The sequence below is a fragment of the Gadus morhua genome, chromosome 15 (genome assembly GCF_902167405.1).
Source record: "Gadus morhua chromosome 15, gadMor3.0, whole genome shotgun sequence".
Lineage (NCBI taxonomy): Eukaryota > Metazoa > Chordata > Actinopteri > Gadiformes > Gadidae > Gadus > Gadus morhua.
Genome location: NC_044062.1, coordinates 18,918,652 through 18,943,257, shown reverse-complemented (window position 1 = coordinate 18,943,257; position 24,606 = coordinate 18,918,652). Strand labels below are relative to the sequence as shown.

At 43.0% G+C, this 24,606-nt stretch overlaps 2 protein-coding genes across 6 annotated transcripts in view; both read left to right on the top strand.

Moving 5' to 3' along the window:
* Positions 1–4,815: 4,815 nt before the first annotated feature.
* On the top strand, positions 4,816–17,811 carry p4ha1b (prolyl 4-hydroxylase, alpha polypeptide I b). Of its 4 annotated transcripts, XM_030378995.1 has the most exons (16): positions 4,816–5,079; positions 8,016–8,095; positions 8,325–8,421; positions 8,681–8,832; positions 9,442–9,579; positions 9,975–10,214; positions 11,467–11,675; positions 11,836–12,012; positions 12,347–12,417; positions 13,084–13,149; positions 14,463–14,562; positions 14,745–14,798; positions 14,886–14,951; positions 15,388–15,456; positions 15,590–15,686; positions 16,980–17,811. In XM_030378995.1, the coding sequence occupies exons 1-16, from the start codon at positions 5,072–5,074 to the stop codon at positions 17,048–17,050; spliced, it is 1,695 nt and encodes a 564-aa protein (XP_030234855.1). In that variant the 5' UTR covers positions 4,816–5,071; the 3' UTR covers positions 17,051–17,811. The 4 variants fall into 4 exon arrangements, with proteins under 4 accessions (XP_030234855.1, XP_030234853.1, XP_030234852.1 ...); XM_030378993.1 differs by lacking the exon at positions 12,347–12,417 and having other exon boundaries at positions 13,079–13,149; XM_030378992.1 differs by lacking the exon at positions 13,084–13,149.
* Positions 17,812–18,517: 706 nt separating this feature from the next.
* The window catches only part of actn2b (actinin, alpha 2b), a 21,822-nt gene continuing 15,733 nt past the window's right edge, over positions 18,518–24,606 (top strand). Inside the window, exons 1-6 of one of the 2 annotated variants that reach the window (XM_030378984.1) lie at positions 18,518–18,921; positions 22,316–22,430; positions 22,639–22,758; positions 23,385–23,471; positions 23,703–23,790; positions 24,290–24,368. In XM_030378984.1, the coding sequence (XP_030234844.1) occupies positions 18,790–18,921; positions 22,316–22,430; positions 22,639–22,758; positions 23,385–23,471; positions 23,703–23,790; positions 24,290–24,368 (621 nt within the window). In that variant the 5' untranslated portion in view covers positions 18,518–18,789. Of the gene's footprint in view, positions 18,922–22,315; positions 22,431–22,638; positions 22,759–23,384; positions 23,472–23,702; positions 23,791–24,289; positions 24,369–24,606 lie in introns of those variants that run through there. The other variant, XM_030378985.1, reaches the window with a different exon arrangement.

Here is a 24,606-nt window from a genome sequence, read left to right as displayed (position 1 = left end):
TGCTCCCCGCAACAGTTCGGACCATATTCCGAACTACAAGGCACACTAACCATCTCGTAGTTGGAGGCAAGAGATTATACGCGCTCCAATAGTGTGTGAGCTAAAAATATAAGACATTCATTTGAATGATTTTAGCTTGTGTGTGCCCGTGCCCGCGATAAATCACACACAAGCTAAAATCATTCAAATTAATGTGCTTTATTTTTACATCAAATTATTGGATCACGTATACTCTCTTGCGCTCCGCCTCCAACTACGAGATGGTTAGTTACATCTTTCCTGCTGTCGGCTCCCAGACCGAGGAGCACAGGTGATACGTTCCCTCCAGGACCGATGCTCTCTCGGGGGCAACACCCTTCACTTTGACCGACAGTGGGTCTCCTTAAAGGTTGGAATATGGTTGGAATGAAGCGGCCACCGATTCTTGACAGGCTGGGTAGGCCTACTTTATTCTTACACACAACCGGACTCGTTCATTACTTCACTAAACTGACACGCACACTATTGCTCGCCCTCCTCGCTCGTCCACACACACACACACACACACACACACACACACACACACACACACACACACACACACACACACACACACACACACACACACACACACACACACACACACACACACACACACACACACACACACACACACACACAACACACACACAACACACACAGTGGCGGTTCTAGGTCCAGTTACGCCCCGGGCAAGACTTCCTACAAGCAGGTGTTGACTGGGGGGTTGAAAGCGATATTCCCCACACAATGTTATGTCGTACTTCATTGATAACCGCTGCGCAGCGCATTTTTTTTTTATACTGCTCGTGGCGCCCCCCATGTGATTTGCCGGCCCCCACAAATATGCCGCCCCGGGCGGCTGCCCGGTTCGCCCGTGCCTAAAACCGCCACTGCACACACACACACACACACACACACACACACACACACACACACACACACACACACACACACACACACACACACACACACTGATATGCGCAAGATATGTCCCCGTGCTCATGAGATACTTTCCCGTGCGCACGAGAAACGTTTAATTTTTATTTATTTTTCCCGCTGTCCATTTACGGGTTCCGTAACATCCTGTATTAGTAGGCTATGTGGAAAATAAAATCCTTTAAATCTTGAATCTTGAACTACTTAAAGCGACTTGATAAGACTCTTCAATTAATATTTTGCCATAGCAGTTAAAGAATGTAAATTAGACCTATTTTCACTCTCTCTGTTCAACTCTGACATCTGTTTGTGACATTCCTGACAGTTTCCCCATAGGCCTACTTAATAAACCAAAACCCCTTCCTCTCTCCCAATGGCTGCCTGCCCTTCTCTCCACCACTGCTTGTGTAGCCCATGTGGCCGTATATATGAGCGAGGCCGTTAGAGTCAACACAGGCTTCTGACGGCAGGGAGTGAGCAGCTAGCCCTGCTCCCCCTAGAAGCTTAAACAAACAGCGGCACAGATTTCACCAGACACGTTAAGGCACCATGGAAACGAGCCTGGGAGCTACTGCTGCATGTAAACTGTTGACTAGCTTTACTCCCCAGCCCCTTTACAGCTGGAGTTATTTTTGGCTACAGCTTGATTCTGATGACGATTACAGTTGATCTGTAAAATGTTGTGTACATTGTTGTTGGAACTGATTCATGAATGCATACCATAACACAGACTACAGAAGGTACAGCAGTTGAAGTGAAACTTCCTTAGAGCACAATAGAGGGCAGTGAAGGCTTTCGATCTTACATTAATAACCTGAACAGAAAAAAAGAGAGAAGAAAGGATTTATTAAGATGCTTTATTTGGACTCCAAACGTTTCTAATCAGTGTAACTGATCGCTAACCCCAGTGTAACTGTAACTGTTTTTGCTGCCTGTCCACAGAACAGATATTTAGCTGCTTCATTAAAGACCTTTTTGTTAGTTTGTGAGTCGTCTATATTTGGAACAATACCTCGTTTTTCCTGCAGCACCCGACCCTGACAGACCGAACCGACACGAGAACAAAGGAAGTGAACATATATTCATATTTACTTATTTTAACCTTTTTCCTCTGCGGCGAGTTGTTCTTCTGAATCAAAAGCTTCAGGGGACAGCAGAGGTACTGCTACATGCCTCGGAAAAGAAAGGTGCAGTACTTACCAGGGGAGTGAAGTATACAGTAAACAAACCCCATTATCGTAAAGGACCTAGTTTGTCTCTCACAACTCCACGTTGAATGTTGGGAGTTGTGCATTGAACATTAACGTGGGATGGTTTTTTGAAAACAAACCAAATGTCTCTGATGAGAGGCCAACAGCGCTGACTGTAATCAAGATGATTCATGTTTTCATTCTCCTCTATTTATTCCCTAATCCTATCGTTTTTATGACCATGACAATGTCCTCTCTGCTCTGTTCTCCTCCTGCACAGCATGCAAGGCTCATGGACTAGGGAGGGGGGGGGGGGGGGGAGGGTACCTGCCCTTCTGGATATATCCCCCCTCAGCAGGTGTTGTAGGCCAGCAATCTGCCGAGCTCGGAGGCCTGCTGGCCAGCCCTGCGTGTCTCCCAACCACTACATTCTGCTCCTGGGCTGTCGCCGTGCAGACAGGTGGGTGTCATTGTCGCACACCGCGCCACAGTCCTCCGTGCTGGGGCCACCTGCTTGCCTCAAATGACTTTGATGAAGCAAGGTGACACGTGTCAAGCAACGCTGTTGATCTTAGGTTCTAGTATTGTAGGTCTATGAAAATGCTTTAGATCCATAAAGATCTATGAACACATATGTGTCTTTGTTTTGTTCATATGTATGTTGGATGTTTGATGTGAGAACTGTTTTGTATTGTTGTGGAAATCCAAATAAGATATTCTGTTTTTGTTCTATGAATATTATATAGTTGTATGGGATATTAAAGAAATAGTTCTTTAAAGTAGCTGCCAGGGTTGCAATGCACATTCCACAGGTTCTGTGTGTGTGTGTGTGTGTGTGTGTGTGTGTGTGTGTGTGTGTGTGTGTGTGTGTGTGTGTGTGTGTGTGTGTGTGTGTGTGTGTGTGTGTGTGTGTGTGTGTGTGTGTGTGTGTGTGTGTGTGTCAGAAATACCTGGTAGCAGCAAGGGATCATGTGACAGTGATTCAACCCTAGTGCTAGATGCCTGATCCATTTTGGGCAGTATTCTAGGAAATATGCAATTCAGGTTATAATTAGCAAAGCATGACACACGCCTTACCAAGGTGACGAGAATACCATGTGTGCGACAGGATACTAGCTGCATTCCCTGCACAAAGGGGTGAGTCTTTTTTTTAAGTTTAGTTTATTGACTTCACTTTAAATTTACAATTACATGGTTGCTTGCTACACCACTGTACATGCACCACTAAAGGACAGCAAAGACAACACAAGCAATCACCCGACTTATTGTGTGGTTTATGTTGTAGTTAGGCAGTGAGTCAGGCTCCCAACAAGCACTTTTTTGTGGTTTGGAGCAGACTGGCGTTTCTGGGTGAGATCCGTCTGTGATGAGAACATACTCTATCTCACTATGATTTAACGCTGAGGCAAAGGGAACTTACTGGAATAAAGGGCCTTGCACAATCCCTCCCTAATAACTTGGAGGATACGTTGTTAATCAACCATGGGGGAGCCTTTGGCAGTGTCTGATTTATTCAATGATGATATTATTTTGATGTAACCCAGGCTAAAGTTCTGATAAATGCCCCTTAAAGCTGCAGTACAGGTATGATTTTTGGAGTTTGTTTATTTATTGTAATTTTGCTCCAAAACATTTCTTAACGTGTAAACACTGTCTACTGTGAGGGAGTTTTATTGACCAGTCAAGCAGCAATAGTATTCTATCCAAGAGAATGAGAATAAACTTGCTGTCAATCAACTTTGTGCATGTGATTCAAGACAAGCATAGCTTTTTGGGCATACAGCTTGCTAGCTAATATAACCCTAACCCTAACCCTAACCCTAATTAAAAAAATCTGTTTAATGCTGCTACACTGGTCAATGAAACCCACTCACCCCTCTCTCTCTCTCTCTCTCTCTCTCTCTCTCTCTCTCTCTCTCTCTCTCTCTCTCTCTCTCTCTCTCTCTCTCTCTCTCTCTCTCTCTCTCTCTCTCTCTCTCTCTCTCTCTCTCTCTCTCTCTCTCTCTCTCTCTCTCTCTCTCTCTCTCTCTCTCTCTCTCTCTCTAGGAAAGTAGGCCTGTGTCCAAACTAAATTGCAAATAGTGTGAATCAACAGTTTACATAGGAGATGCCATTTTAAACAAAGTTGGAAACTTTGCTCACTAATCACTGCATACCTCTAATCTGCACTATTTGTCTGACACACAGGCACACGCACACCACACCACGTTCCACCCTTTCCAACTCCGCAGCGTGCTGCAGGAATTCCCTCCCACCAGTAGTTTTTTTTTTCCAACAGTCGAGGGAAGTTTCTGGAATGCTGAAACAAAGCCGTAGCTCTGGCTGCACAGTCTAAAGGAGATGACTAGGGTTATTTTGTCACATTATCCATCCCTAAACTTGTAAAAGTGCATATTAAACGGAAACAGAGTCTATACAGTTCAGTACCCCAGCATTGATTAATAAATTAGTGAGTAAATGTCAATACAATTAAAAGGAATGCAACACAAATCCAACACTGGCTCCAACCTCTCTGACGATTCAGTAAACTTTGGAGAAGATAGGGAGAGGTAACATATTCAGCCCATTCTAAGCATCATCCTAAAAGTGGGGATGATTATCAACATGACTGCCAAAATTCGGGTCAGGACACCTCCCATCGAAATTTTTGTGAGACGAGACGAAAAGTGTGGTAGGACAGCAGTACCACGGTGTATGTGTAACTCTGCACGTAGCGCTTCTCCTGACGGGAGCTGAAGACCAGCCCACTCCAACAGATGGCGAGCACTGTCCCGCAGCAGCGTGGCTAAGTCAGAAACACCGAAAAGTATGTGCAGTCAACTTTAGCAAGTCATCTTTTTTTGGAGCTTACTAGACCTACGACTTGAGCCTTGGATTGGAGCTACATTTATTTATTTTTTGAAGGATCCGTTTACCACATCAAGATGTTTGGGTAAATATTCACGCACGGATTATCGTTTTTTGCAGCTGAAAGTCTAGTAGTAATGTTGTGGTAATGCAGTAGTAATAGTGTAATGACCGCCGGTGTTTACAGCATGTAGCCTGCATCATAAAGGGGGGTGTGGGGGGGGGATGAAAGCGTTAAAACATTGGGATGGTTTAAATGAACTAATTTTCCTCATTCATACGATGATCGATCAGTCGTCATCATCTGAGAGTGGGATGCTTCCGCCTATCAGCTTGACGACTACGCACACATAGCGGTGCTTTTAATTTGAAAATATCTTGAATTCCATGTTGTCCATAAAATTGTTGTTTTCGGGGCGGTACAATTCATTGAAATATATACTCCAAAATAACCCGTGTGCAGCAAAATGCAATGTGAGGAATAGTATAGACCCATACAATCAGTGTTGTATTGAGAATAGTCGTGCATTATTCTGATGTATTTTATTTTATTTTGATATTCTGCCTACATGCTGTGCCACTGTGAGTTTATGAGAATAGGTTAATGAGGCGAGTTATTATCCCCGCTCACCCGCAGTGGACCTAACCCATCCCATCTGGCCCATAACCTCAAGAGGTTCTCCCAGGAAAGAAGGTACCGGTCCATGCAGAGCAGGAGAGCCCGCTCTGAGAGTTCACTCTCGTTTCTCTCTCTGCGGGGGAGGGGCGAAGACGTGGCAGTCCTTCCTCAGCTCATTCAAGAACTTTCCCTTAAGCTCTGCAGAGACACCCAATAATGATAATAATGAGGAGCTTCTGTGTTTACAATGATAAGCATTCTCACGATGTTTGTTGTGAGGAACAACGGTGACTTATTCTAGAGAACAGAACTTCCAGGTATTTAATTGATATTCCAGTGCATTTGAAAAAGAAAAGCAACATAGATGTAATTTTAAACTGTATTAGCCTAAAGCAGTCCTAAAGCAGTACTACATCCCAGACCTCAGCAAGGCAGTTTATTGAGGACATGTTCAGAAACTGGTTAAGAGTTAAAGGGGATTATACATTATGTGTTGCTAGGTTCCAGATGTCCCCTAAGGGTTTCTGAGCCCACTCATGTCCATTCATTATGAATACTTCACTCAAGCTTGCGAAAAACCTTTTGACTGGAATATCCCCTGGAGTCTTGGGTCATACTAGTGTGTTGCAATTATTGGTATCCATAAACCTTAAGTATAATAACTATAAAACTCAGTCCCTCTAAACACAGGAGAACCGAATGGTACCTAATGTCATAGATAAAACATTCTAAACCTATAGCGGATAGCTTTATGGTCATCATGCTTGTGGAGACAAAGTATGCTCATAGCTCTGCTGACGTCTGCGTGGGCTTCTGCATGAGAGCCTTCGCTGCATGCATGCAGACAGGACCTTTCTTTCATTGACTTTCATTAGAGTCAGGACTTGTCTACGAGGGACCTGCCCAAGCCTGTGGGTAAGGATGGCTTCTTAGGGCAACACATAGAGGAGGTAGCCACAGGCTGCCCACGTATGCATTCATTTGTCACCTTTACTTTGTGTGTGTGTGTGTGGAAAAAAAAAAAGATCTAAATACAACTCTGGCTTTCTCATATGGGCATTGAATATGGCCAGTTTATGTGAAAGGATTTATTTTTAATTGTGAATTGTGCTGATGTTTTATTTCTCAGAAAGGTTTTCTTAGTTTAGCCCAGTGTGTGGTTGGAGCGGATGTTTTAAGGTAGTTGTTATTACTGCAGGCAGTGGCAGGGCAACCTCAGGACCAAGGCTTCAATTTGTGATGTCACTAAAGTGACCAGATGCTAGGGAACCTCCCTGTTCATTAGAACAGAGTCTCGTACGCTACAATACTGTCTACCCTGTGCTGCTACACATGTTCTTCAAACTTTGCACAACATTGTCCATTTTATTATAAATGTTTAATATTCAATTCCTACTTCGAAGCATTGCAAGGTTAGCTTATATGTTAGCTTAATAGAGTTTAAATCGACCGATCCAAACAGGAATTATCTCAAAATATATATTTTTTAACAACTATTGTAACTGTGTTATAATGCAAATGTCTTGCATTTGAATTAACCACTCTATGTATGAAGTATGAATAGTGTTTGTATTTCTTATATTGCCCAACAGTTGTTGAACAGATAAAGCAGTCCTCGTATTAACCTCTAGCCTCTAGTTGACTAAGATAGTTTATCTCAATTCTGCAAAGAATGTGAACCCTGTCAATCAAAAGTATTTTCCAAATTTCCTTTTTTGTCAGATAAGGTTTGAATATCTACAATATTTAAGAGTATTCTAAATTACATCTCACTTCCTGCCAGTTGGTCCCTTTACTCTTTCCATCTGCAAACTTGAAATGAACTCCCTACCCTCTCTCTCCTGCTCTCTCTCAATTGCACACGCCCAGTGACACTTTGCTAGCGGCCAGGGCTACACCAGCGTAACCAGGGGTTTATATTTGGCCTGGTGTGGTGGGTGGCAAGCTGTAGCTTGACAGGAATTACAGACATCCTGCAGTTGATGTCAATCTGGTCCACTGGCCCTATCACTCCATCTCCTTTTCAAATTCAAATCCCTAATTTCTTTGTTTATCTATTGCTGCATCACAGTAGTTTTGAATCCAACTTTTAGATTATTTGATTTACTTGGCTTGTATCCTTGGCGGTGCAAAGTGTGGCCCCCCAAACACTGTAATGCCATTCAGCCTCAACAAACAAAAATGAATTTTGATAACACTATGCATTGCAGTATCATTGTTTTCTGATATTTGGAAACAGCAAAAATCATTTACATAAATAGCCAAATTCATGCATAGGAAATTGTAATTAGAAACAATTTTTAATATTTTTCTGTTTGTCTGTCTGTCTGTCTGTCTGTCTGTCTGTCTGTCTGTCTGTCTGTCTGTCTGTCTGTCTGTCTGTCTGTCTGTACCATATTCAGGATGAGACTGCAGTTATGTATTTTTCTGAGCTTCCTCTTGAAGTCCCTCTCAGCCCACAATGACTTCTACACCTCAATAGGTACGTTTAGAAAATAGATATATCTGTTGTACATGCATGTATATCTGTGCATGTACAGTGCATCAGTCCTTTATTCTCTTTAGATTGAATGGAGTCATCTATTGATATCAAATGGTACTGCTGTGTGTGTGTGTGTGTGTGTGTGTGTGTGTGTGTGTGTGTGTGTGTGTGTGTGTGTGTGTGTGTGTGTGTGTGTGTGTGTGTGTGTGTGTGTGTGTGTGTCCTTCAGGTCACATGACAGACCTGCTGTTCACAGAGAAAGATATGGTCACTTCTCTCAAGGAATATATCAGAGTGGAGGAGAGCAAGCTGGAGCAGGTCAAACGGTACTACATATACGCACATACAAACACACACACACACACACACACACACACACACACACATTTGTGCACATGTGTAAATTAACAAACAAGAGAGGCACAGTTAAGCACATTTACATGAACACACACACACACAAATAGATGCAATCTGTAAATATTGCTTTCAGTAATGAGCTGGTTGACATTATGTACTTTCATCAGCCCCAGCATCAACACTATATGAACCATAACTGAACCCCCCTGTGGTCCCGTCTTGTATCAGGTGGGCCGATCAGCTGGAATCCCTGTCCATCACGGCCATCCAGGACCCTGAGGGCTTCCTGGGCCACCCGGTCAACGCCTTCAAGCTGATGAAGAGGCTCAACACGGAGTGGGGCATGCTGGAGACCCTGGTGCTCTCTGACACCACCGAAGGTCAGTGGGGTAGAAAACACCACGACTCAAACCCGGATGGATGCATGGGTGGATGGATGGATTGATGGGTGAATTAGTGTGGATGGATGGATGGATTATGGGTGAATTGGTGTGTCGCATGACACAGACGTTTAAACGAGGAGAAGAGAAAGCTATATAGAGAGACTAAACAGTGTGAAAGAGGAGGAATCAACGTTTAGAGAGAGAGAGAGTCCATTTGAAGGACCAAAAGGACCCATTTTAAAGATGGGGATGACGTTGAAGCTGCCTTGGGTAACTAATTAACAAATTGGGAGGTTTACTTTTTTTGTACAGGGCTATTTAAAGGCAAAACATCCTCATTTAAGACAAACAAGAAATGTCAGCCATGCATTATAAAAAGAGGACAATTTTTTTATTTGTAATCGGTGTCGGATGCTGTCTTACCCACATCCCACACAAACGGTATTTCCATGGATGACTTGATTCGATCAGTGGAGGTCGAAATAGACAGTTTTACAAAACAGTGAACCATGTGGAGTATGGCTACTTGTAGACAGTATGTAGCTCTGATCCAGTACGATAGTGAGTCTGCCTCATAGTGTCCCCTCCCTCCGTCCTGGGCTCCAGCCTTCATCTCCAACCTGACCATGCAGCGCAAGCACTTCCCCACCGAGGACGACCAGACGGGGGCGGCCAAGGCTCTGCTGCGGCTGCAGGACACGTACCATCTGGAGACGAACACCATCGCCACCGGCAACCTGCCTGGTCAGTAGGCCTCCGCACACAGACACACGCACGACAATACACACACACACATCACTGCTGCTGGATGAAAAGAAAAAAAAAAAAAAAAATCATGGTTTCTTTTTATTTTTTCCCCTTTTAATTCTGTTTTTTTTTTTTTTTCTCTGCTTTTCTCCACATTCCTTTTCTTGATCGTTTTCTTCTTTCTCCTTCTCAATGTCGGCATCACCATGACAACCATCCCCTTCATCATCACTATCCTCCTCCTCACCTTCATCATCACCACCTCCACCATCACCTTCATCACCACCTACTAACATCACCCCCCACCACCATCACCTTCACCACCAACATGAACATCACTATCACCACCACCATTACCTATACCACCAACATGGCCAATATCATCCCACTAGGCGTGACGTACAAGAGCCCCATGACGGTGGAGGACTGCTACGAGCTGGGGAAGATTGCCTACTCGGACTCAGACTACTACCACACAGAGCTGTGGATGAGCCAATCCCTGCAGCAGCTGGACCAGGGGGAGGAGTCCACCATCGACAAGGTGACCGTGCTGGACTACCTCAGTTACGCCATCTACCAACAGGGAGAGTTAGAGAGAGCGCTGGAGATCACCAAGAGGCTGCTCTCACTGGGTGAGTCTAACACCAGCCCACAAGACTTGTGTTTTTTGCATTTTTTCTTAATATATTTATATTGGGATGAAATAAAATGACATGGACGATACCAAATAGGTATTTATCACTGTGGAGTTCAGCGAAAACATAGTTTATTATAAACATTGGTCATGGAATGTAGACAGACCGCAGGAAAGAGTCATGCCAGAGCCTCACTGGTTGTGTAACACTTGGTTCTCTGTGCCCGGTGTCTTCTGTCCCTGTCAGATGTTATTTCAAGGCTTGACTGAAAAAGTTGTTGCTCCATAATATGCACTTAGTCCATATTTTTTCCCCAGATGTTTGGCTCATATTTAATACACCACCGAATGAGGGAAAGAAATGGTCACTGAATAACTTGAAAGATCTCTAGAGATCTCTATAGTCTAAAGCGAAAGCTCACAAATGTTATCACATCATAAATTTGCTGTTTAATCCTATGACATGTTTAAATTACTTTACAAAAATGAGTAAACAATATTTAACATTGTGATAATAAGGTGATGAGATGATCGTGTATTAAATAAAACTGCATAAAATAATATGTTGCATTTACATGTTAAACTTTTCTATATATATGTATCTATATATATCTATATCTATATATATATATATATATATATATATATATATATATATATATATTAGGGCTGTCAAGCGATTAAAATATTTAATCACGATTAATCGCATTAATGCCATAGTTAACTCACGATTAATCGCGATTAATCATATTATTTTTTTCTATGCTAAATATCCCTTGAATTCTTTGTCCCATTAATTTTTCTCATTTTAATGCTCTTATCAACATGGAGAAGTGCATCGGCTTGCCTTGTGCAAATGTTTTTTTATTGATAACAACATTGGCATATACTGATCAAAACAGGACGGTACAAAAAAAAAGCCTGTAATTCAATTAAACGATGAACATACAAAGATATGCCTTTTACATAGCAGTCAGGCTACTGCTTCTTTGTTTTGAGCCCAAAAACAACAACAAAAAAAAATTATAATTTTGGTTTAAAAAATAAGAATTTGCGTTAATCGCCGTTAAAATTGGTTTGCGTTAACGCCGTTAATAACGCGTTTAACTGACAGCTCTAATATATATATATATATATATATATATATATTTGAATAAATAAAATAAATGATTGAATAAAACCACATTAAATAATATGTTGGATATACATGATTTCCTGTTCTGTGAATGTATGTTTACAATCATATCCAGATTCGGAGCACCAGCGCGCCCGGGGGAACCTGAAGTACTTTGAGTTCCAGATGCTGCAGCAGAGGAGCGATGAGGAGGAGGCCGCCCAGAAACAGAGGAACGAGGGGACGGTGGGCAACAAAACAGAGGAGAAGAAGAAAGGCTTCAAGGAGCCCATCCCCGAGAGGAAGATGTACGAGAAGCTGTGTCGGGGCGAGGGCATCCAGATGGTGAGGTCCCCACTCCCTGACACCCACTTGACACCCATGTTGGCCCCCCCCCCCCCCCCCCCCACCCTCCACGTGCAGTTGACGCCGCTGACTCATCGCCTTATTGCAATCGTTGTCCTTCTATGGATTTTTTGTTTTAATGATTTTAATCCGCACACAGACACCGCGCAGACAGAGCCGGCTCTTCTGCCGTTACTATGACAACCACCGCAACCCCATGTACCTGCTGAGTCCGGTGAAACAGGAGGATGAGTGGGACCGGCCCTACATCGTCCGCTACCACGACATCATCTCCCACAGCGAGATCGAGAAGGTCAAGAGCCTTGCCAAGCCCAGGGTAAGGGACGTCTCTCTTGTGTCTTCTTCTGTAAGCTGCTCTGGTGCCATGAATAGATCAGTTTCACCCAACAAATAAACAGTAGAAACTCTGCGTAAAGAAAGCTGGTAACAGCAAGCAGGTTAACAAGTCATGGTTCAGTGACACATGCATTGAGATTGCCTTAATGCAAATTGAAATGTATTTTAGTTATTTTATTTCAATGCCACGGGTCTAGAATGATTTTGCCCGTAAACTCATTAGAAACCGATTAAGTGGCCTGAGCACAGACACACACTCAGATGCAAAAGCGCACACACACACAGATGGGTTGAACGTGTCCCTGGCTCCACAGCTGCGCAGAGCCACTATTTCCAACCCAATCACCGGCATATTGGAGACCGCTCCATACCGGATCAGCAAGAGGTAAGGCTTCGGGGGCGGGGAGGAAGGGGAGAGGAGGAGAGGCTGTTCTTGTAGAAATATATACATGATATATTTATCTCAGCCCCTCCCACCCCATCTCCTCTCTTCCCCGGTCCGGGCCATGTAGCGACACATTGAACTCACAGCACGTGTCCTCTCCTGCTTTTAACAAAACCTCTGGCGTCATAGAGCAAAAGAAAAGAGGGAATGGAAAGGAAATGCAACCTACATCATGTGTGATTGGCTCACACAGTCACGTACCTTCCGTTGAACAGCAATTGGTTCATATGGGTGTTTTTGGAGCTGCTGCTGATAGCCAGTAAGAGATTTTTTACTACAAAAATGTTTTACTAATTGGAGGTTGGCTACTGAACTATAAGAAAATCAAAAAATCGATTACATTTCTTTGCTGTAGATCTAATGATATTTAGTTAACGCCATGGTAAAATCACAACCAAAATGATTATCATAATTCATTCATCATAAACATCATCAAAAAACATCAACAACAAAAACCAAGGCAACCTCTTACTCATAGATGAAGTTCCATTGAAGCACCAGTGACCACATCTGCTCTTCTCTCTTTCCTTACCTATCCGTGTCCTCTCTGTATTCCTGTGTGTTCCCTCCCTACGCCGTCCTCTGTGGTGTCCTGAGCTAGTTAAGGCGTGCTACGGTGCATGACCCCCTTACCGGGAAACTGACCACGGCCCTGTACAGAGTCTCCAAGAGGTAAGAGGTCACAGGTCACAGCTCCTCTGCATCACCTATCCCGTTCTTACCCATGGATGGAAGCCAACACCTATGGAGTGAATATGTCAGGCATGCTGACCAGGCACCATGTATAACACTCAGGCACCCGGCTGAACCTCTACTGGTCGAATCCAGTCATCCATGGAAGTACCGTTTCTGTGGGATGTGGATAAGACCACAGCCGACACGATTACAAATTGACCATTTGTATTTTTTCTATCATGCATGGCTGACATTTTTTGGGTCATTTTTTGGTGAAGTTGCAATGGAAAGCTTTCAACTGTTAGAACTGTTGTTGAAGCTTTGGACTCTATTTGACCTGGTTATTTCCTCTGGAATTATCATAAGCACTTTTTTCCAAGGCTATAAAATCGGTGAGCTTTCAAGATGGCTGCTCACTCTCCCTCTCCCAAGCTTCTCCTGTTTTTTAGTGGAGCTCCTCGCAAGTTCATGGGGTGACATAAGCGTGTTACAGATGCATGCATTCACTGCGAGGGTGCTTTTTCTTATCTATTTCCCCATCTTAGACTTAAGACTCCTACAAAGCTCCAAGGAATTAAACCTTCATGAAAGTATATAACACATTCATAAATGTACTCCCACAATGCATTGTGAGGCTTCATTTCATCTGTTTATAGAAGCTCTGGCATGTGAGTCAACAATGTCCCTTGTAAAATGCAGGAGAGTTATGATACAGAGTTATGACCAGATACTTTGGCGATCACATGGCAATAAAAGTGAGCTTCCCCCCAGCCACATATTCCTTGGTCTAATTCCACGGCCTTGTACCCTCACTTGAAAGGGTTCATTGCTGAAACCCTGTCAGGAAGTCATTCAGTAAGTCCTGAGTGCTAGACTCTCAGAGGGTGTCAACCCTCTTGATGAAAGGTGTCTAGTGTATAGGAGGGGAGAGGCTACCCCTATGAAAACACTAGCGGTAGTTAATGTAGAGCCATTCTGAGGTCCTGAGTGAGACCCTCTGTGATCCGGCCTCAACCGCCTCGGTTGTACACATTGGGAATTGTGCTACGTGCGTTCCTTCTGTGACATTCTGTGCAACCTCAGCCAATTGGAGATTCTGAATTCTGGGCCGTCGTCTATAGTTTGTCCTTCTCTTGTGGATAAACTTCATGCATTGTGTTGCCACAAATTCATCATGTAATTTCATTCAGTAGGCTTGACTAAGCATGACGATTTCTTTCTGCATGTTTTATGTTCTCCAACTCTGACCTTTAGTGCCATCTTGTGGGAGTTAACCCGCAATGCATGTGACACATGTTGTTTTCTCCCAGTGCCTGGCTGACTGGCTACGATGACCCGCTGATCGATAAGATTAATCAGAGGATTGAAGATCTCACCGGGCTGGAGATGGACACTGCAGAAGAGATGCAGGTAGAACTCAACTTTGTGTTTGGAAAAATACACAATAACTTTAATATTTTTGTATTAGCTTTTCATAAAACCATGTATAAACTTAATCACTCATAATAAATGTGTAAATATATTGTAAAGCTTGTGTCTTGTACATCGGTGTGTATTTGATTCATATTTATTCTTGGTTTTCACCCTTTTAGGTTGCAAACTATGGTGTCGGAGGTCAATATGAACCACACTTTGACTTTGGAAGGGTTGGTAACTGATTATCCCGAGACACCTTTCTGTAATCATTCTTTGTTGTTGAGCTGTGAGTGTTTAACTCAGTCTGGCCTCGGCAGAAAGACGAACCGGATGCATTCAAAGAGCTGGGCACGGGGAACCGTGTGGCAACGTGGCTCTTCTATGTGAGTATGTCCATACGGCTCTTTTTTTCTTCACAGGTATCTGCTCACAATTCACCTTGTGAAATATTTCCGTTATCAGACTATTTATTTTTTCTTGATAAAATAATTAATCATTTTGTAAGCAGGATACTTTTTTCCATCATTCATGTTCTGATAGTTTTGGCACTCCTATCCCTTAGCGGGATAGGAGGAGATTTGAGCGCATCCAGCTGTAGTTACATAAAATGGAAAGTTCTGAGTTCACAAAGTAAAAGTCTGGGCCTCTTCATCACCGCTCCTCTCTCCTCCTGCTGATGGGTTCACTCAGTCAATCCATCCCTGGCAGGAATTAATGAACCCGTCAGATAGTCCAACTATAAAAAAGGCGAGGCCATAACAATTTCACATCCTGCATCGAAGGTTCAAATGTTGTCCTTCATTTCTCTGTCTGCTGCAGATGACTGACGTGGCAGCAGGGGGCGCTACAGTGTTTCCAGACGTAGGAGCAGCCGTTTGGCCCAAGAAGGTACCAAGAGGATTCCCATTTTTGTCCTTACCACGACTTGATTTGTATTATAATAACGTATTAAATAAATGATTAGACTCCCGGTCTAAAGTGTACATTACGTGTGCGTGTGCGTGTGCGTGTGTGTGTACAGGGAACTGCGGTGTTCTGGTACAACCTGTTTGCCAGCGGGGAGGGAGACTACAGCACGCGGCACGCAGCATGCCCAGTGCTGGTGGGAAACAAGTGGGGTAAGTCCAGAGCCAATGGTTAAAATGGATCAGAAATACTATAGGATATCTATTATTATCGTGGTTATGTTCCTGAGAAATACCCTTTTACCTTGACCGAAACAACATGTTACTGCATTTATTTCGAGGTCAGCTTAATTAGTAATCTAAAATGAGTCGCCAGTGTACAGTAGTTGCAATGCGTTACTCCCTCAGCTTCGGAACTCTACCACTAGAGGGCGTAGGTTTCTACTCTCCTCACAATCTGTCTTTGATCGGCCATCCTCGTTATGAAAATCCAACCTATTCCATACCATCCAGATGAAGATCAATTTCAATTAAAATTGAAAGGTTTAAAATGCCACAGTTGGCGTTTTAGGCAAAAAATCTACAATGTCTTCATTCCTTTATTTTAGGACATTAAATGGTTCAATAGTATCTCCTCCAACATAAACCATTACATCAAACTGCTTCTCCATCACATAGCTCAATATATTGCTTATCAATAGTATCTTCTGGATACATCGATATACCTTGCAAAAAAGTAGCATAGAAGGATATTTGATTTATAGGTAACTACTATAAAACAATAAAAAAATATATAGTAAAAAGGAATTCTCTGTATGATAAAAGTTATCTTAAGTTAGGAAATCCTATATTGTAAAAAGATTTTGTAGTATACAAAATATACAGACTCTTAAGATTGTAAATAGTCTGTTCAACATCATCATTTTCAAGCCTCATAGACCTTAAAACAAAACAATATGTTTCTATCTGCAAAATATCATATAGGCCTATTGTTTGTTGAAGCCTCATAATTGTAGTTTAAACGAAAACCAACCAGAATAAATAACTTGCTGTCTGAAGTCATACATTTGTTGTTAGTTTCAAGGGTTTAATGTCAAAGGTGAAGTTGGGTTGAAGATGGGGGCAGGCGGCTCTGTGGGCCCTTGCTGCCGGACTGTGCCGGATGCCGCTGTACGCTGGCCAGGGGCACAGCGGCATAGGCAGCCCTGCTCTAGTGAGTTCCGTAGAACTACCTACCCCTAACTCCAATTACGATTTCCCGTCGGTTTCACGATTTGTGAGTTTAATGATGGAGTTTTACGATTTACAATTTCATGTTGGACTTACCATTTAATACGCTCAGACACTATTATCAAAATCCAGTTACAGTGAGTTACAACTCATGTCCTCGGCTCAAATGTCCGGCGCGATAGGATACACACAGGCAGCCTGAGGACATTAGTGATGACCTTAGTGGACCGTTTGAAAACGATGACATGTTTTTGCGTTTGCCCTTCTGCTTCTCAGTATCGAACAAATGGATTCATGAGCGCGGCCAGGAGTGGAGGCGGCCCTGTGACCTGGACCAGTCTAAGTAATAGGGGTGTTTATCACGACTCCCAGTACCAGCTCCTCGCGATACTGAACTCTCCGACCACCACAACACACAGAACGATGACGGTTGCCATCACCCGGCCCTCCGGTCACTCCTTCTCCCCTCCGGTCCGCCCGGGGCGCACGGATCGTTGATTTGTTTGTTTGGGGTGCGTTGTGCATTCACAAGCAGCGTTTGGGAGTGATGTAGTGGTCTTTTTGGCCGATGTCTTCCCCCCCCCCCCCCTCCTGCCCCCTCCACCGAGGCTACCGCACATGCTGTCTTTGCACTCCGGGTGAACTGTTTTTGTAGAGCCCTCTGAGAGACCGCAAGCTCCATCCAGGCGTTTGGCCGCCTGTTCTTTTCAACGATGAACAGGCTGCAGAGGGTTTTTTTATGTTTTATAATAGCCCACACTAAATTCTCTCTAGTCCGATGATATAGATAATATATTATGTATGACATAAAAAAACTATTGGATTATGCTTTAAGAAAAGGAATAAAGGATGAAATAATGTTCCCAATACAAACAATGCAGCTAACATATTTTTGGAGTGTTGTTGAACAATTTATGGTTTCAAAAGGCCAAAACCTTGATATTGTTTATGAAAATCACTACGCAATATGTGAAAGTAGGCGTATGGGGTTACCTACTCCATAAGTTTAGTTTTTTTTGTATTTATATTTTACATTTTCTTTGTGTCTCTTGTAAAAATAAGAAAGTTTGTTTTTGCAATAAAAAATACTTTTGTGTTGCTAAATTACTGACATTGTCCTGCTGTGTGCGTGTATGGTGCGTCTTTATGTTTGAGTGTGTAGGTCTGTTGTGTGTTAGAGAGATATAGACATAGACATAGAGAGAGAGAGAGAGAGAGAGAGAGAGAGAGAGAGAGAGAGAGAGAGAGAGAGAGAGAGAGAGAGAGAGAGAGAGGGAGAGAGAGAGAGAGAGAGAGAGAGAGAGAGAGAGAGAGAGAGAGAGAGAGAGAGAGAGAGAGAGAGAGAGAGAGAGAGAGAGAGAGAGAGAGAGAGGGTGAGTGTTTGTGTGTGTGTGTGTGTGTGTTCGTGTGTGTGTGCGTGTGCACGCGTGCGTCTGTGCCTGGGGTGTGTGTGTAGAGTGTCTGTTGTGTGTGACAGAGACATAGACCATGAGAGTTTGTTTGTCTGTGAACGCGCGCTTGACAGAGATATAGACCATGAGAGAGTTTGTGTGTCTGTGTGCGTGGATGTGAGAGAGAGAGAGTTTCTGTTGTGTGTGCGTGAGAGATATGGACCGAGAGAGAGAGAGAGAGTGTGTGTGTGTGTGTGTGTGTGTGTGTGTGTGTGTGTGTGTGTGTGTGTGTGTGTGTGTGTGTGTGTGTGTGTGTGTGTGTGTGTGTGTGTGTGTGTGTGTGTGTGTGTGTGTTTGTGTGTGTTTGGGGTGGTTTATAGGGGTGTGTGCTACTGGGTTGGGCGGTGGGTGTGCAGACTTTGCGAGTGCCCTGTGTTTGCGTCATGCGTCCCGCCAGTACTAATTGTGGCTGTCCGGTGTTCCGCTGCGGCAACTGGGGCCAGACGTCGCTCGGGTAGGAAGGTTCAGGGAGAGTTGGAGAGGCAGTAAAGAGAAAATAAAATAAACTACAACCAAACCAAAGAGAGATTTTACTACAGATCATCCTCTTTCTCGTGACAACAACCAGCTGAGCTAAAACGCTGAAGGGTAATATCGATTTGTTGTGTGTGGAGGAATTAAAGCAGGACGCCAGGATGATGACCCAGGTGGAGACCATCGTGCACTACGACAACGGCTACGGCTACGAGGAGGAGTACATGCTGCAGGAGGATGAGTGGGACAGGGACATGCTGCTGGACCCCGCCTGGGAGAAACAACAAAGAAAAGTAGGTTGTGAGTTGGTTAAACGCGTACCCTAATCACATATTTCGTAAACCTGCGAGATGAAATTCGCCCAAAAAATTAAATTATTTGTAAAGCATAAAAAAAGGTTTTACGTTCCAAAGTTCCATGACGTTCCAAAGTTCATGTGCTTTATGACCATCATTAGTATGGTTTGTATAGTTCTTTGTATGTGGTATGAAGTCAGAGCCCCTGGTGGCTGGTTTAGCTCCATCTGACTGGAGGGGTGGGGTGGGGTGGGATGCTTTGGGTACCAGCTAACAATAGAAGCTATGAGCTGCTCTCGAGACTGTTGCCATTCCACTGATACGCCCGGAATGCAAACTGTCAACAGATGCTTCTAACACATGATGACGTTCACGGGATTAGAAAGGATGCTATATCTAAATTTAACCTGCGGAGCGAAGGCATTATAGTAGGTTAATCCAGTGTCCTTGGAGCAGAATTCCTTTGTTGATGGAAACCACACTAAAACACATTGAACCCAACAGTTGGTCTGCAGGCCCATGAGGCCTACCAGTCCCCAGGTTTTAAATCTGTCCCCAGCATTAATTTAAGTTATTGATATGGAAGGCAATCCCTACCTAAAGCACCTAAAGCAGAATATCACATATCACTAACCACATATTTGTGATAATCCTTCATTGCACGTAATGTCAAAGAAACCTGGTTCATGTAAAAATGTGAACTTTATGGCAGGCTAAATTCAGGAGGTTTCTACATGCCTCACACTCCTCCATCACATTCAACATCCACCCTACCCCTGCTGGAGACCTTTATTTGACATATTGAAGACATTTCAGCTTTCATCAAAGCATTCCATTAATAATTCATTTCAGTCTCCATGTGACACGCTTCCTGAGTAGACATTGGATTTCAGTGAACTCTGAAAAAAATCACAAACAGATTGGATTATAATTCCCGCCAGTCTCTCATTTGCTCGTTGACTCTCTCCGTTTTGATTGGACAAGCTGCTTGTTGACCCTGTCAGCCCTCAAAGACATCAGGCACTTGTGACAGGGTGACAGGGTGGTCCTCCGAGCTGTATATGATTCATATTGTATATTTAGATCTTATCGTCACACTTGGCAGGGCTGTGGGCTCTGGTTGGATTTAAGAAACACTAGCTGCATTTTTACAGTGGTTCAACACCACATGCACACTGCGGACTCCTTTTTGCCCCTCAGGAATTGGCAGGCCTTTGTTCCAAAGCCTCAAATATTCCCCTTTTTAGACAGGCTCCTCCCACAGGGGGGTCCTTGGGTTCCTAGGTGGCATTGGGATGCATGTTAGCTGCACTTTGTTTACCCCCCCCCCCCACCCGCCCTTCAAGAGAGAGACAGGGACAGAGCATTGCGTGATGTTCCACAGGAAACTGATCACTCCCCTAATCAGAGTCATCAATCACTGCCATCACCCACTGACAGTATATCTCCTCGGATACCAGCTTATTAGAAACAAGTATTCACATTGAGTCTCAGAGTGAGTTTACCAAATCTAAACACACAGACTGAAGACTATGTTACTCGTTGAAACGACTATGCTAGATATGAGGTAACAGGCATCTAGGATAAGCTGAAGGATGAAGGATTCTGAACCGTATCATCATTCATAGAATCAAATATGGATTTGTAACGATTTCAGAAGCGTTAATAGCAAATCCTCAGCATCATGTGTCACACACTTTCAGATAGAGAAGGCTTTATTTAGTCACAGGGAGTATTGTATCGGTCGGAATAGCTGTGGTTAAGATAGAATGGGCTGCGTGCCTTTGTTCTTACAGGCCTACTTGGGGCTCATTTAAAGGCTGCAAAGGGAGAGAGTTGGGAGGGAGTGACAACGGGGAAAGATCCAGTGTATAAACCACGTGACATTTCACCTCACACTGTACGTGAAACATTTTGAGGTTTTTCCTTCCCCACGTCTATCGTGATGAACACCAGAGATGGCTATATTTACCCCCTTGTATCAGCTGGAATGTGCAGCGGGCCTGGGCCCCGCACGCTGTCTCTGTGTGCATGGATGCCGGCCCCTGAGCTACAGCTCTATCGCAGGCCATTGAAAGACACGTGTAAAAATAGGAAGAGAAAGACAATGATCCAGTCTTGAATTACATGTATCTCTAAATGGCGCGTAGACGGCCACAATGCTAAGAGATATTGTTGTGCTGTGAGCTAGGAAAGTTTTAAAAAAGACCTGCATTTTCGCTGTAAATGCTTAACCACCACCACTTATTTAAGAATTACTTTTTCCACTGACGTGGCAATTTCTGTATCAGATATTGCGTCTAAGCAGATGAGATATTTATATGCAAAAAGCACACAATACTGTTGACAATTAGTGGTTATATATATTTGTATTAAAAGTACGAACAAAGATACATCACAACATGCATCAACAAACAACATAACAGGCATACATTACAATAATCTGAGGCCTCAGATGAGAGCTTCTCTTGGCGTGTTACTTCATTCTCCGAAGGTACGCTGGGGAGAAGTCCACTGAGTGTTTGAAATCAATGAGTTCTTATTCACTTCGACCAGATGGTTATCTTTACAACTGAAGCTCCCCTGGATGCCATTGGAGGGGGTAGCGGCCGTGCCACCTAACCCCCTCTTCGTTTACGCTAGCCAGGGGGTCGTGGAACAAGCCCATACATCAAAGCGTGGCTTGAAAGCTGATTTACAACACACGAAAATATAGGAAGAGGCAGGCAATAAAATGCATCACGCGACCCTCTAACGTTCACACTTTAAATGACCCAAAAGGAGAGCAGAAGGCAGTCAATATATGCATCACACAAAATAAGTTCATAGATAGACCAAAAACGTAACAACATGTAGATTTTCCATCACACCACCTAAATGACATGTCTGTGTTTATAAGCTTATACCTCAGTACCCGGGATGACCACTTTCACACATTGATATTATTTAAACGACTTTTTAACTAAACACATAATGATGAGAATATGAAATCAAGTCTGCGTTGTACTTTTTGCAGAGAGGTTTATGATATAAAATACTACCAGTCATATAATATACTGCTCCTATATGTGCCAAGTGGGTTGGTGGTATAGAGGGTATAAAAGTGCTCCTTTTTTTACTACAGACACTTTAGTTTGCATTATGCGTAGCAAGGGATCTAACTATGTACTGTGAGATCCAAACACACAGACCCAAACCAGCTCGGGGCAACTTATGTTTTATTATCATGACACGTAATGTGATGATGATGATAATGGTTAATATTATTTGACACTTTATCACATCACAATACACCAATACCAATTTATGATTTACACAGAAGGATGAGGTTCATATGGGGACAATGCATCCCCTCCCATTGGATTGACTCATGGCCGCTCTGTCCTGTTAGACCTTCACAGCCTGGTGCAACTCCCACCTGAGGAAAGCAGGGACACAGATAGAAAACATAGAGGAGGACTTCAGGAACGGCCTGAAGCTCATGCTGCTCCTGGAGGTCATATCAGGTAACAGAATCCACTGTTGATTGTACAATACTGATACAACCGGTAGTACTGCTACTGCTACTACCAATACTGCAAGGTAGTACTATAATAATAAGCATAATACCCATAATATGCATAATAACACATATTATGACCATAATATATATTAAATAATAATGTAGACATATCTTTTGTTGGGTTTTTCTTTTCTCTTATGCATCCTCTGTAGGAGAAAGGTTACCCAAGCCAGACAGAGGGAAAATGCGTTTTCATAAGATTGCCAACGTGAACAAAGCTCTGGAGTTCATCACGAGCAAGGGGGTGAAGCTGGTCTCCATCGGGGCTGAAGGTACCGGGCCTCCTGCCTGTTGATGTAATGAAAGAACTACCGATAAAAAAATAACATCTTCTCCTGGTTATTATCATTATAATACATTTTACTTGATCACACTTTACAGCAAAGTGAGAACACAAAACATTTTACAGAAAATAAATACAATGAAGACGCTGCAAACATTTTTTATGATATTTTATTTCCTTTTTTTTATTATCTTATTATGATTTTGATTGCCACCGTAACTTGTCCATTAGTTTCTATAAAAGTTTATTCATATCAAATCTGTTAATACGATTTAGATGAAGATGAAGATGATGATGATGATGATGGTGATAGTGATGGTGATGTTGATTATCTCCAGTAAACCACAGGAGGGTAGGAGAAAGACAAACAGGGCAGATGCGCTTCAATCTTACAAACTAGGGTGGGAATATGAACGCCAAAACTTTTAGTCATCATCATCATCATAAGGCTTTTATTTTCTGATTTAATTAGGAACAAATTCTTCATTACAATAACGGCCTGGAAAGAGGCAATTACCTAGCGTTGGACCGGGGGCTGGGAAAAAAACATAATTTGATAAAGTTCTGTAAAATGTTAAAGTCAGCTTATAAGCAAACATGCTTTTGTGTCTTCAGAGATTGTGGACGGGAACGTGAAGATGACTCTGGGAATGATCTGGACAATCATCCTGCGCTTTGCAATCCAGGACATCAACGTAGAAGGTGAGCTCATCACTTTAAGGACCTCTCACATAAGGTGAGGGATACATGTGGTTAACTGCATTTCTTTGGAAGTCAATTCCACCAGTGCCATAGCAATCTGGGAAGAGCTTGTAGATGGCAATCCAATTGGCACGATAACATTTATCTTCCCAATATATTTTGGGAGTGTGCTTTTCTCAAAGGTCACAGACAAATGTAGGCCTCACTTTCATCTGTCATCCTCTTCTTCAGAAACATCTGCCAAGGAAGGTCTCCTCTTGTGGTGCCAGAGAAAGACTGCCCCCTACAGGAATGTTAACGTCCAAAACTTCCATGTCAGGTAAGGTCATCAACTACTGCTTGGTAGCCAGATATTTCATAGAGGGTTTAACACATTGTCATGGGGCTCAAATACCAGTTCTAAAATATGTTATGTTAAGTCATGTCTCTTTTTTGTAAGTGAGGACAAAAGATCTGCCCCTTGATCTACATTTATTTTTGTATTTTTGTGCAGAAACTGTTCTAATTATGTCTCATCAAATGATGTGTCAAGCTGAAATTAAACCCTATTTCACGGTTGTCATTGCTGAATTTCATTCTGACAACATCTAAATTACAGTGTCACTTTTGAAATGATTACATATTCCACAGAGTCTGAGGTTAATCGTTTGGGGATGTTATGCCTGTGTGAATCTTCCTTTGGACCAGTATAGTTTGTGATTGAATGCAAACAAAGTGGAAAGTGGCCAACGTGGATGCTACTGTACGACTATACCTTTATGTTGAGTGTAAGCTTGATGTTTGACATGTGGGTTCTCTCTGCTGTTTGGCCGACGTAGCTGGAAGGATGGCCTGGCTTTCTGCGCCCTGATTCATAGACACAGGCCCGACCTTCTCGACTACTCTAAGCTCAACAAGGTTCTCTCGCGTGGCTGTAACAACCATAATGGAGTGTGTTTCAAACACTAACTGATTAATGTCCTCCACACACCTTTTCTATAACTCCAGTTTTCACCAGAAAAAATAACCCTAGAAAAATATTTAGGAAGACAAGCTAGGAAGACAATGACTTATCCTTGTTTTCACTTTTACCTCCACCCATAGCTTCCTTTGCATGTTTTTCTTGTGACCTGTCATGGATTCGTTCTGTTAAACA

Excerpts from the sequence above, each read along its gene's own strand:
- p4ha1b (XM_030378995.1), top strand. Across the intron at positions 12,013-12,346 it reads AGAGCCTTGCCAAGCCCAGG|CTGCGCAGAGCCACTATTTC; the intron begins GTAAGGGACGTC and ends CTGGCTCCACAG. Across the intron at positions 15,687-16,979 it reads GCTGGTGGGAAACAAGTGGG|TATCGAACAAATGGATTCAT; the intron begins GTAAGTCCAGAG and ends TCTGCTTCTCAG.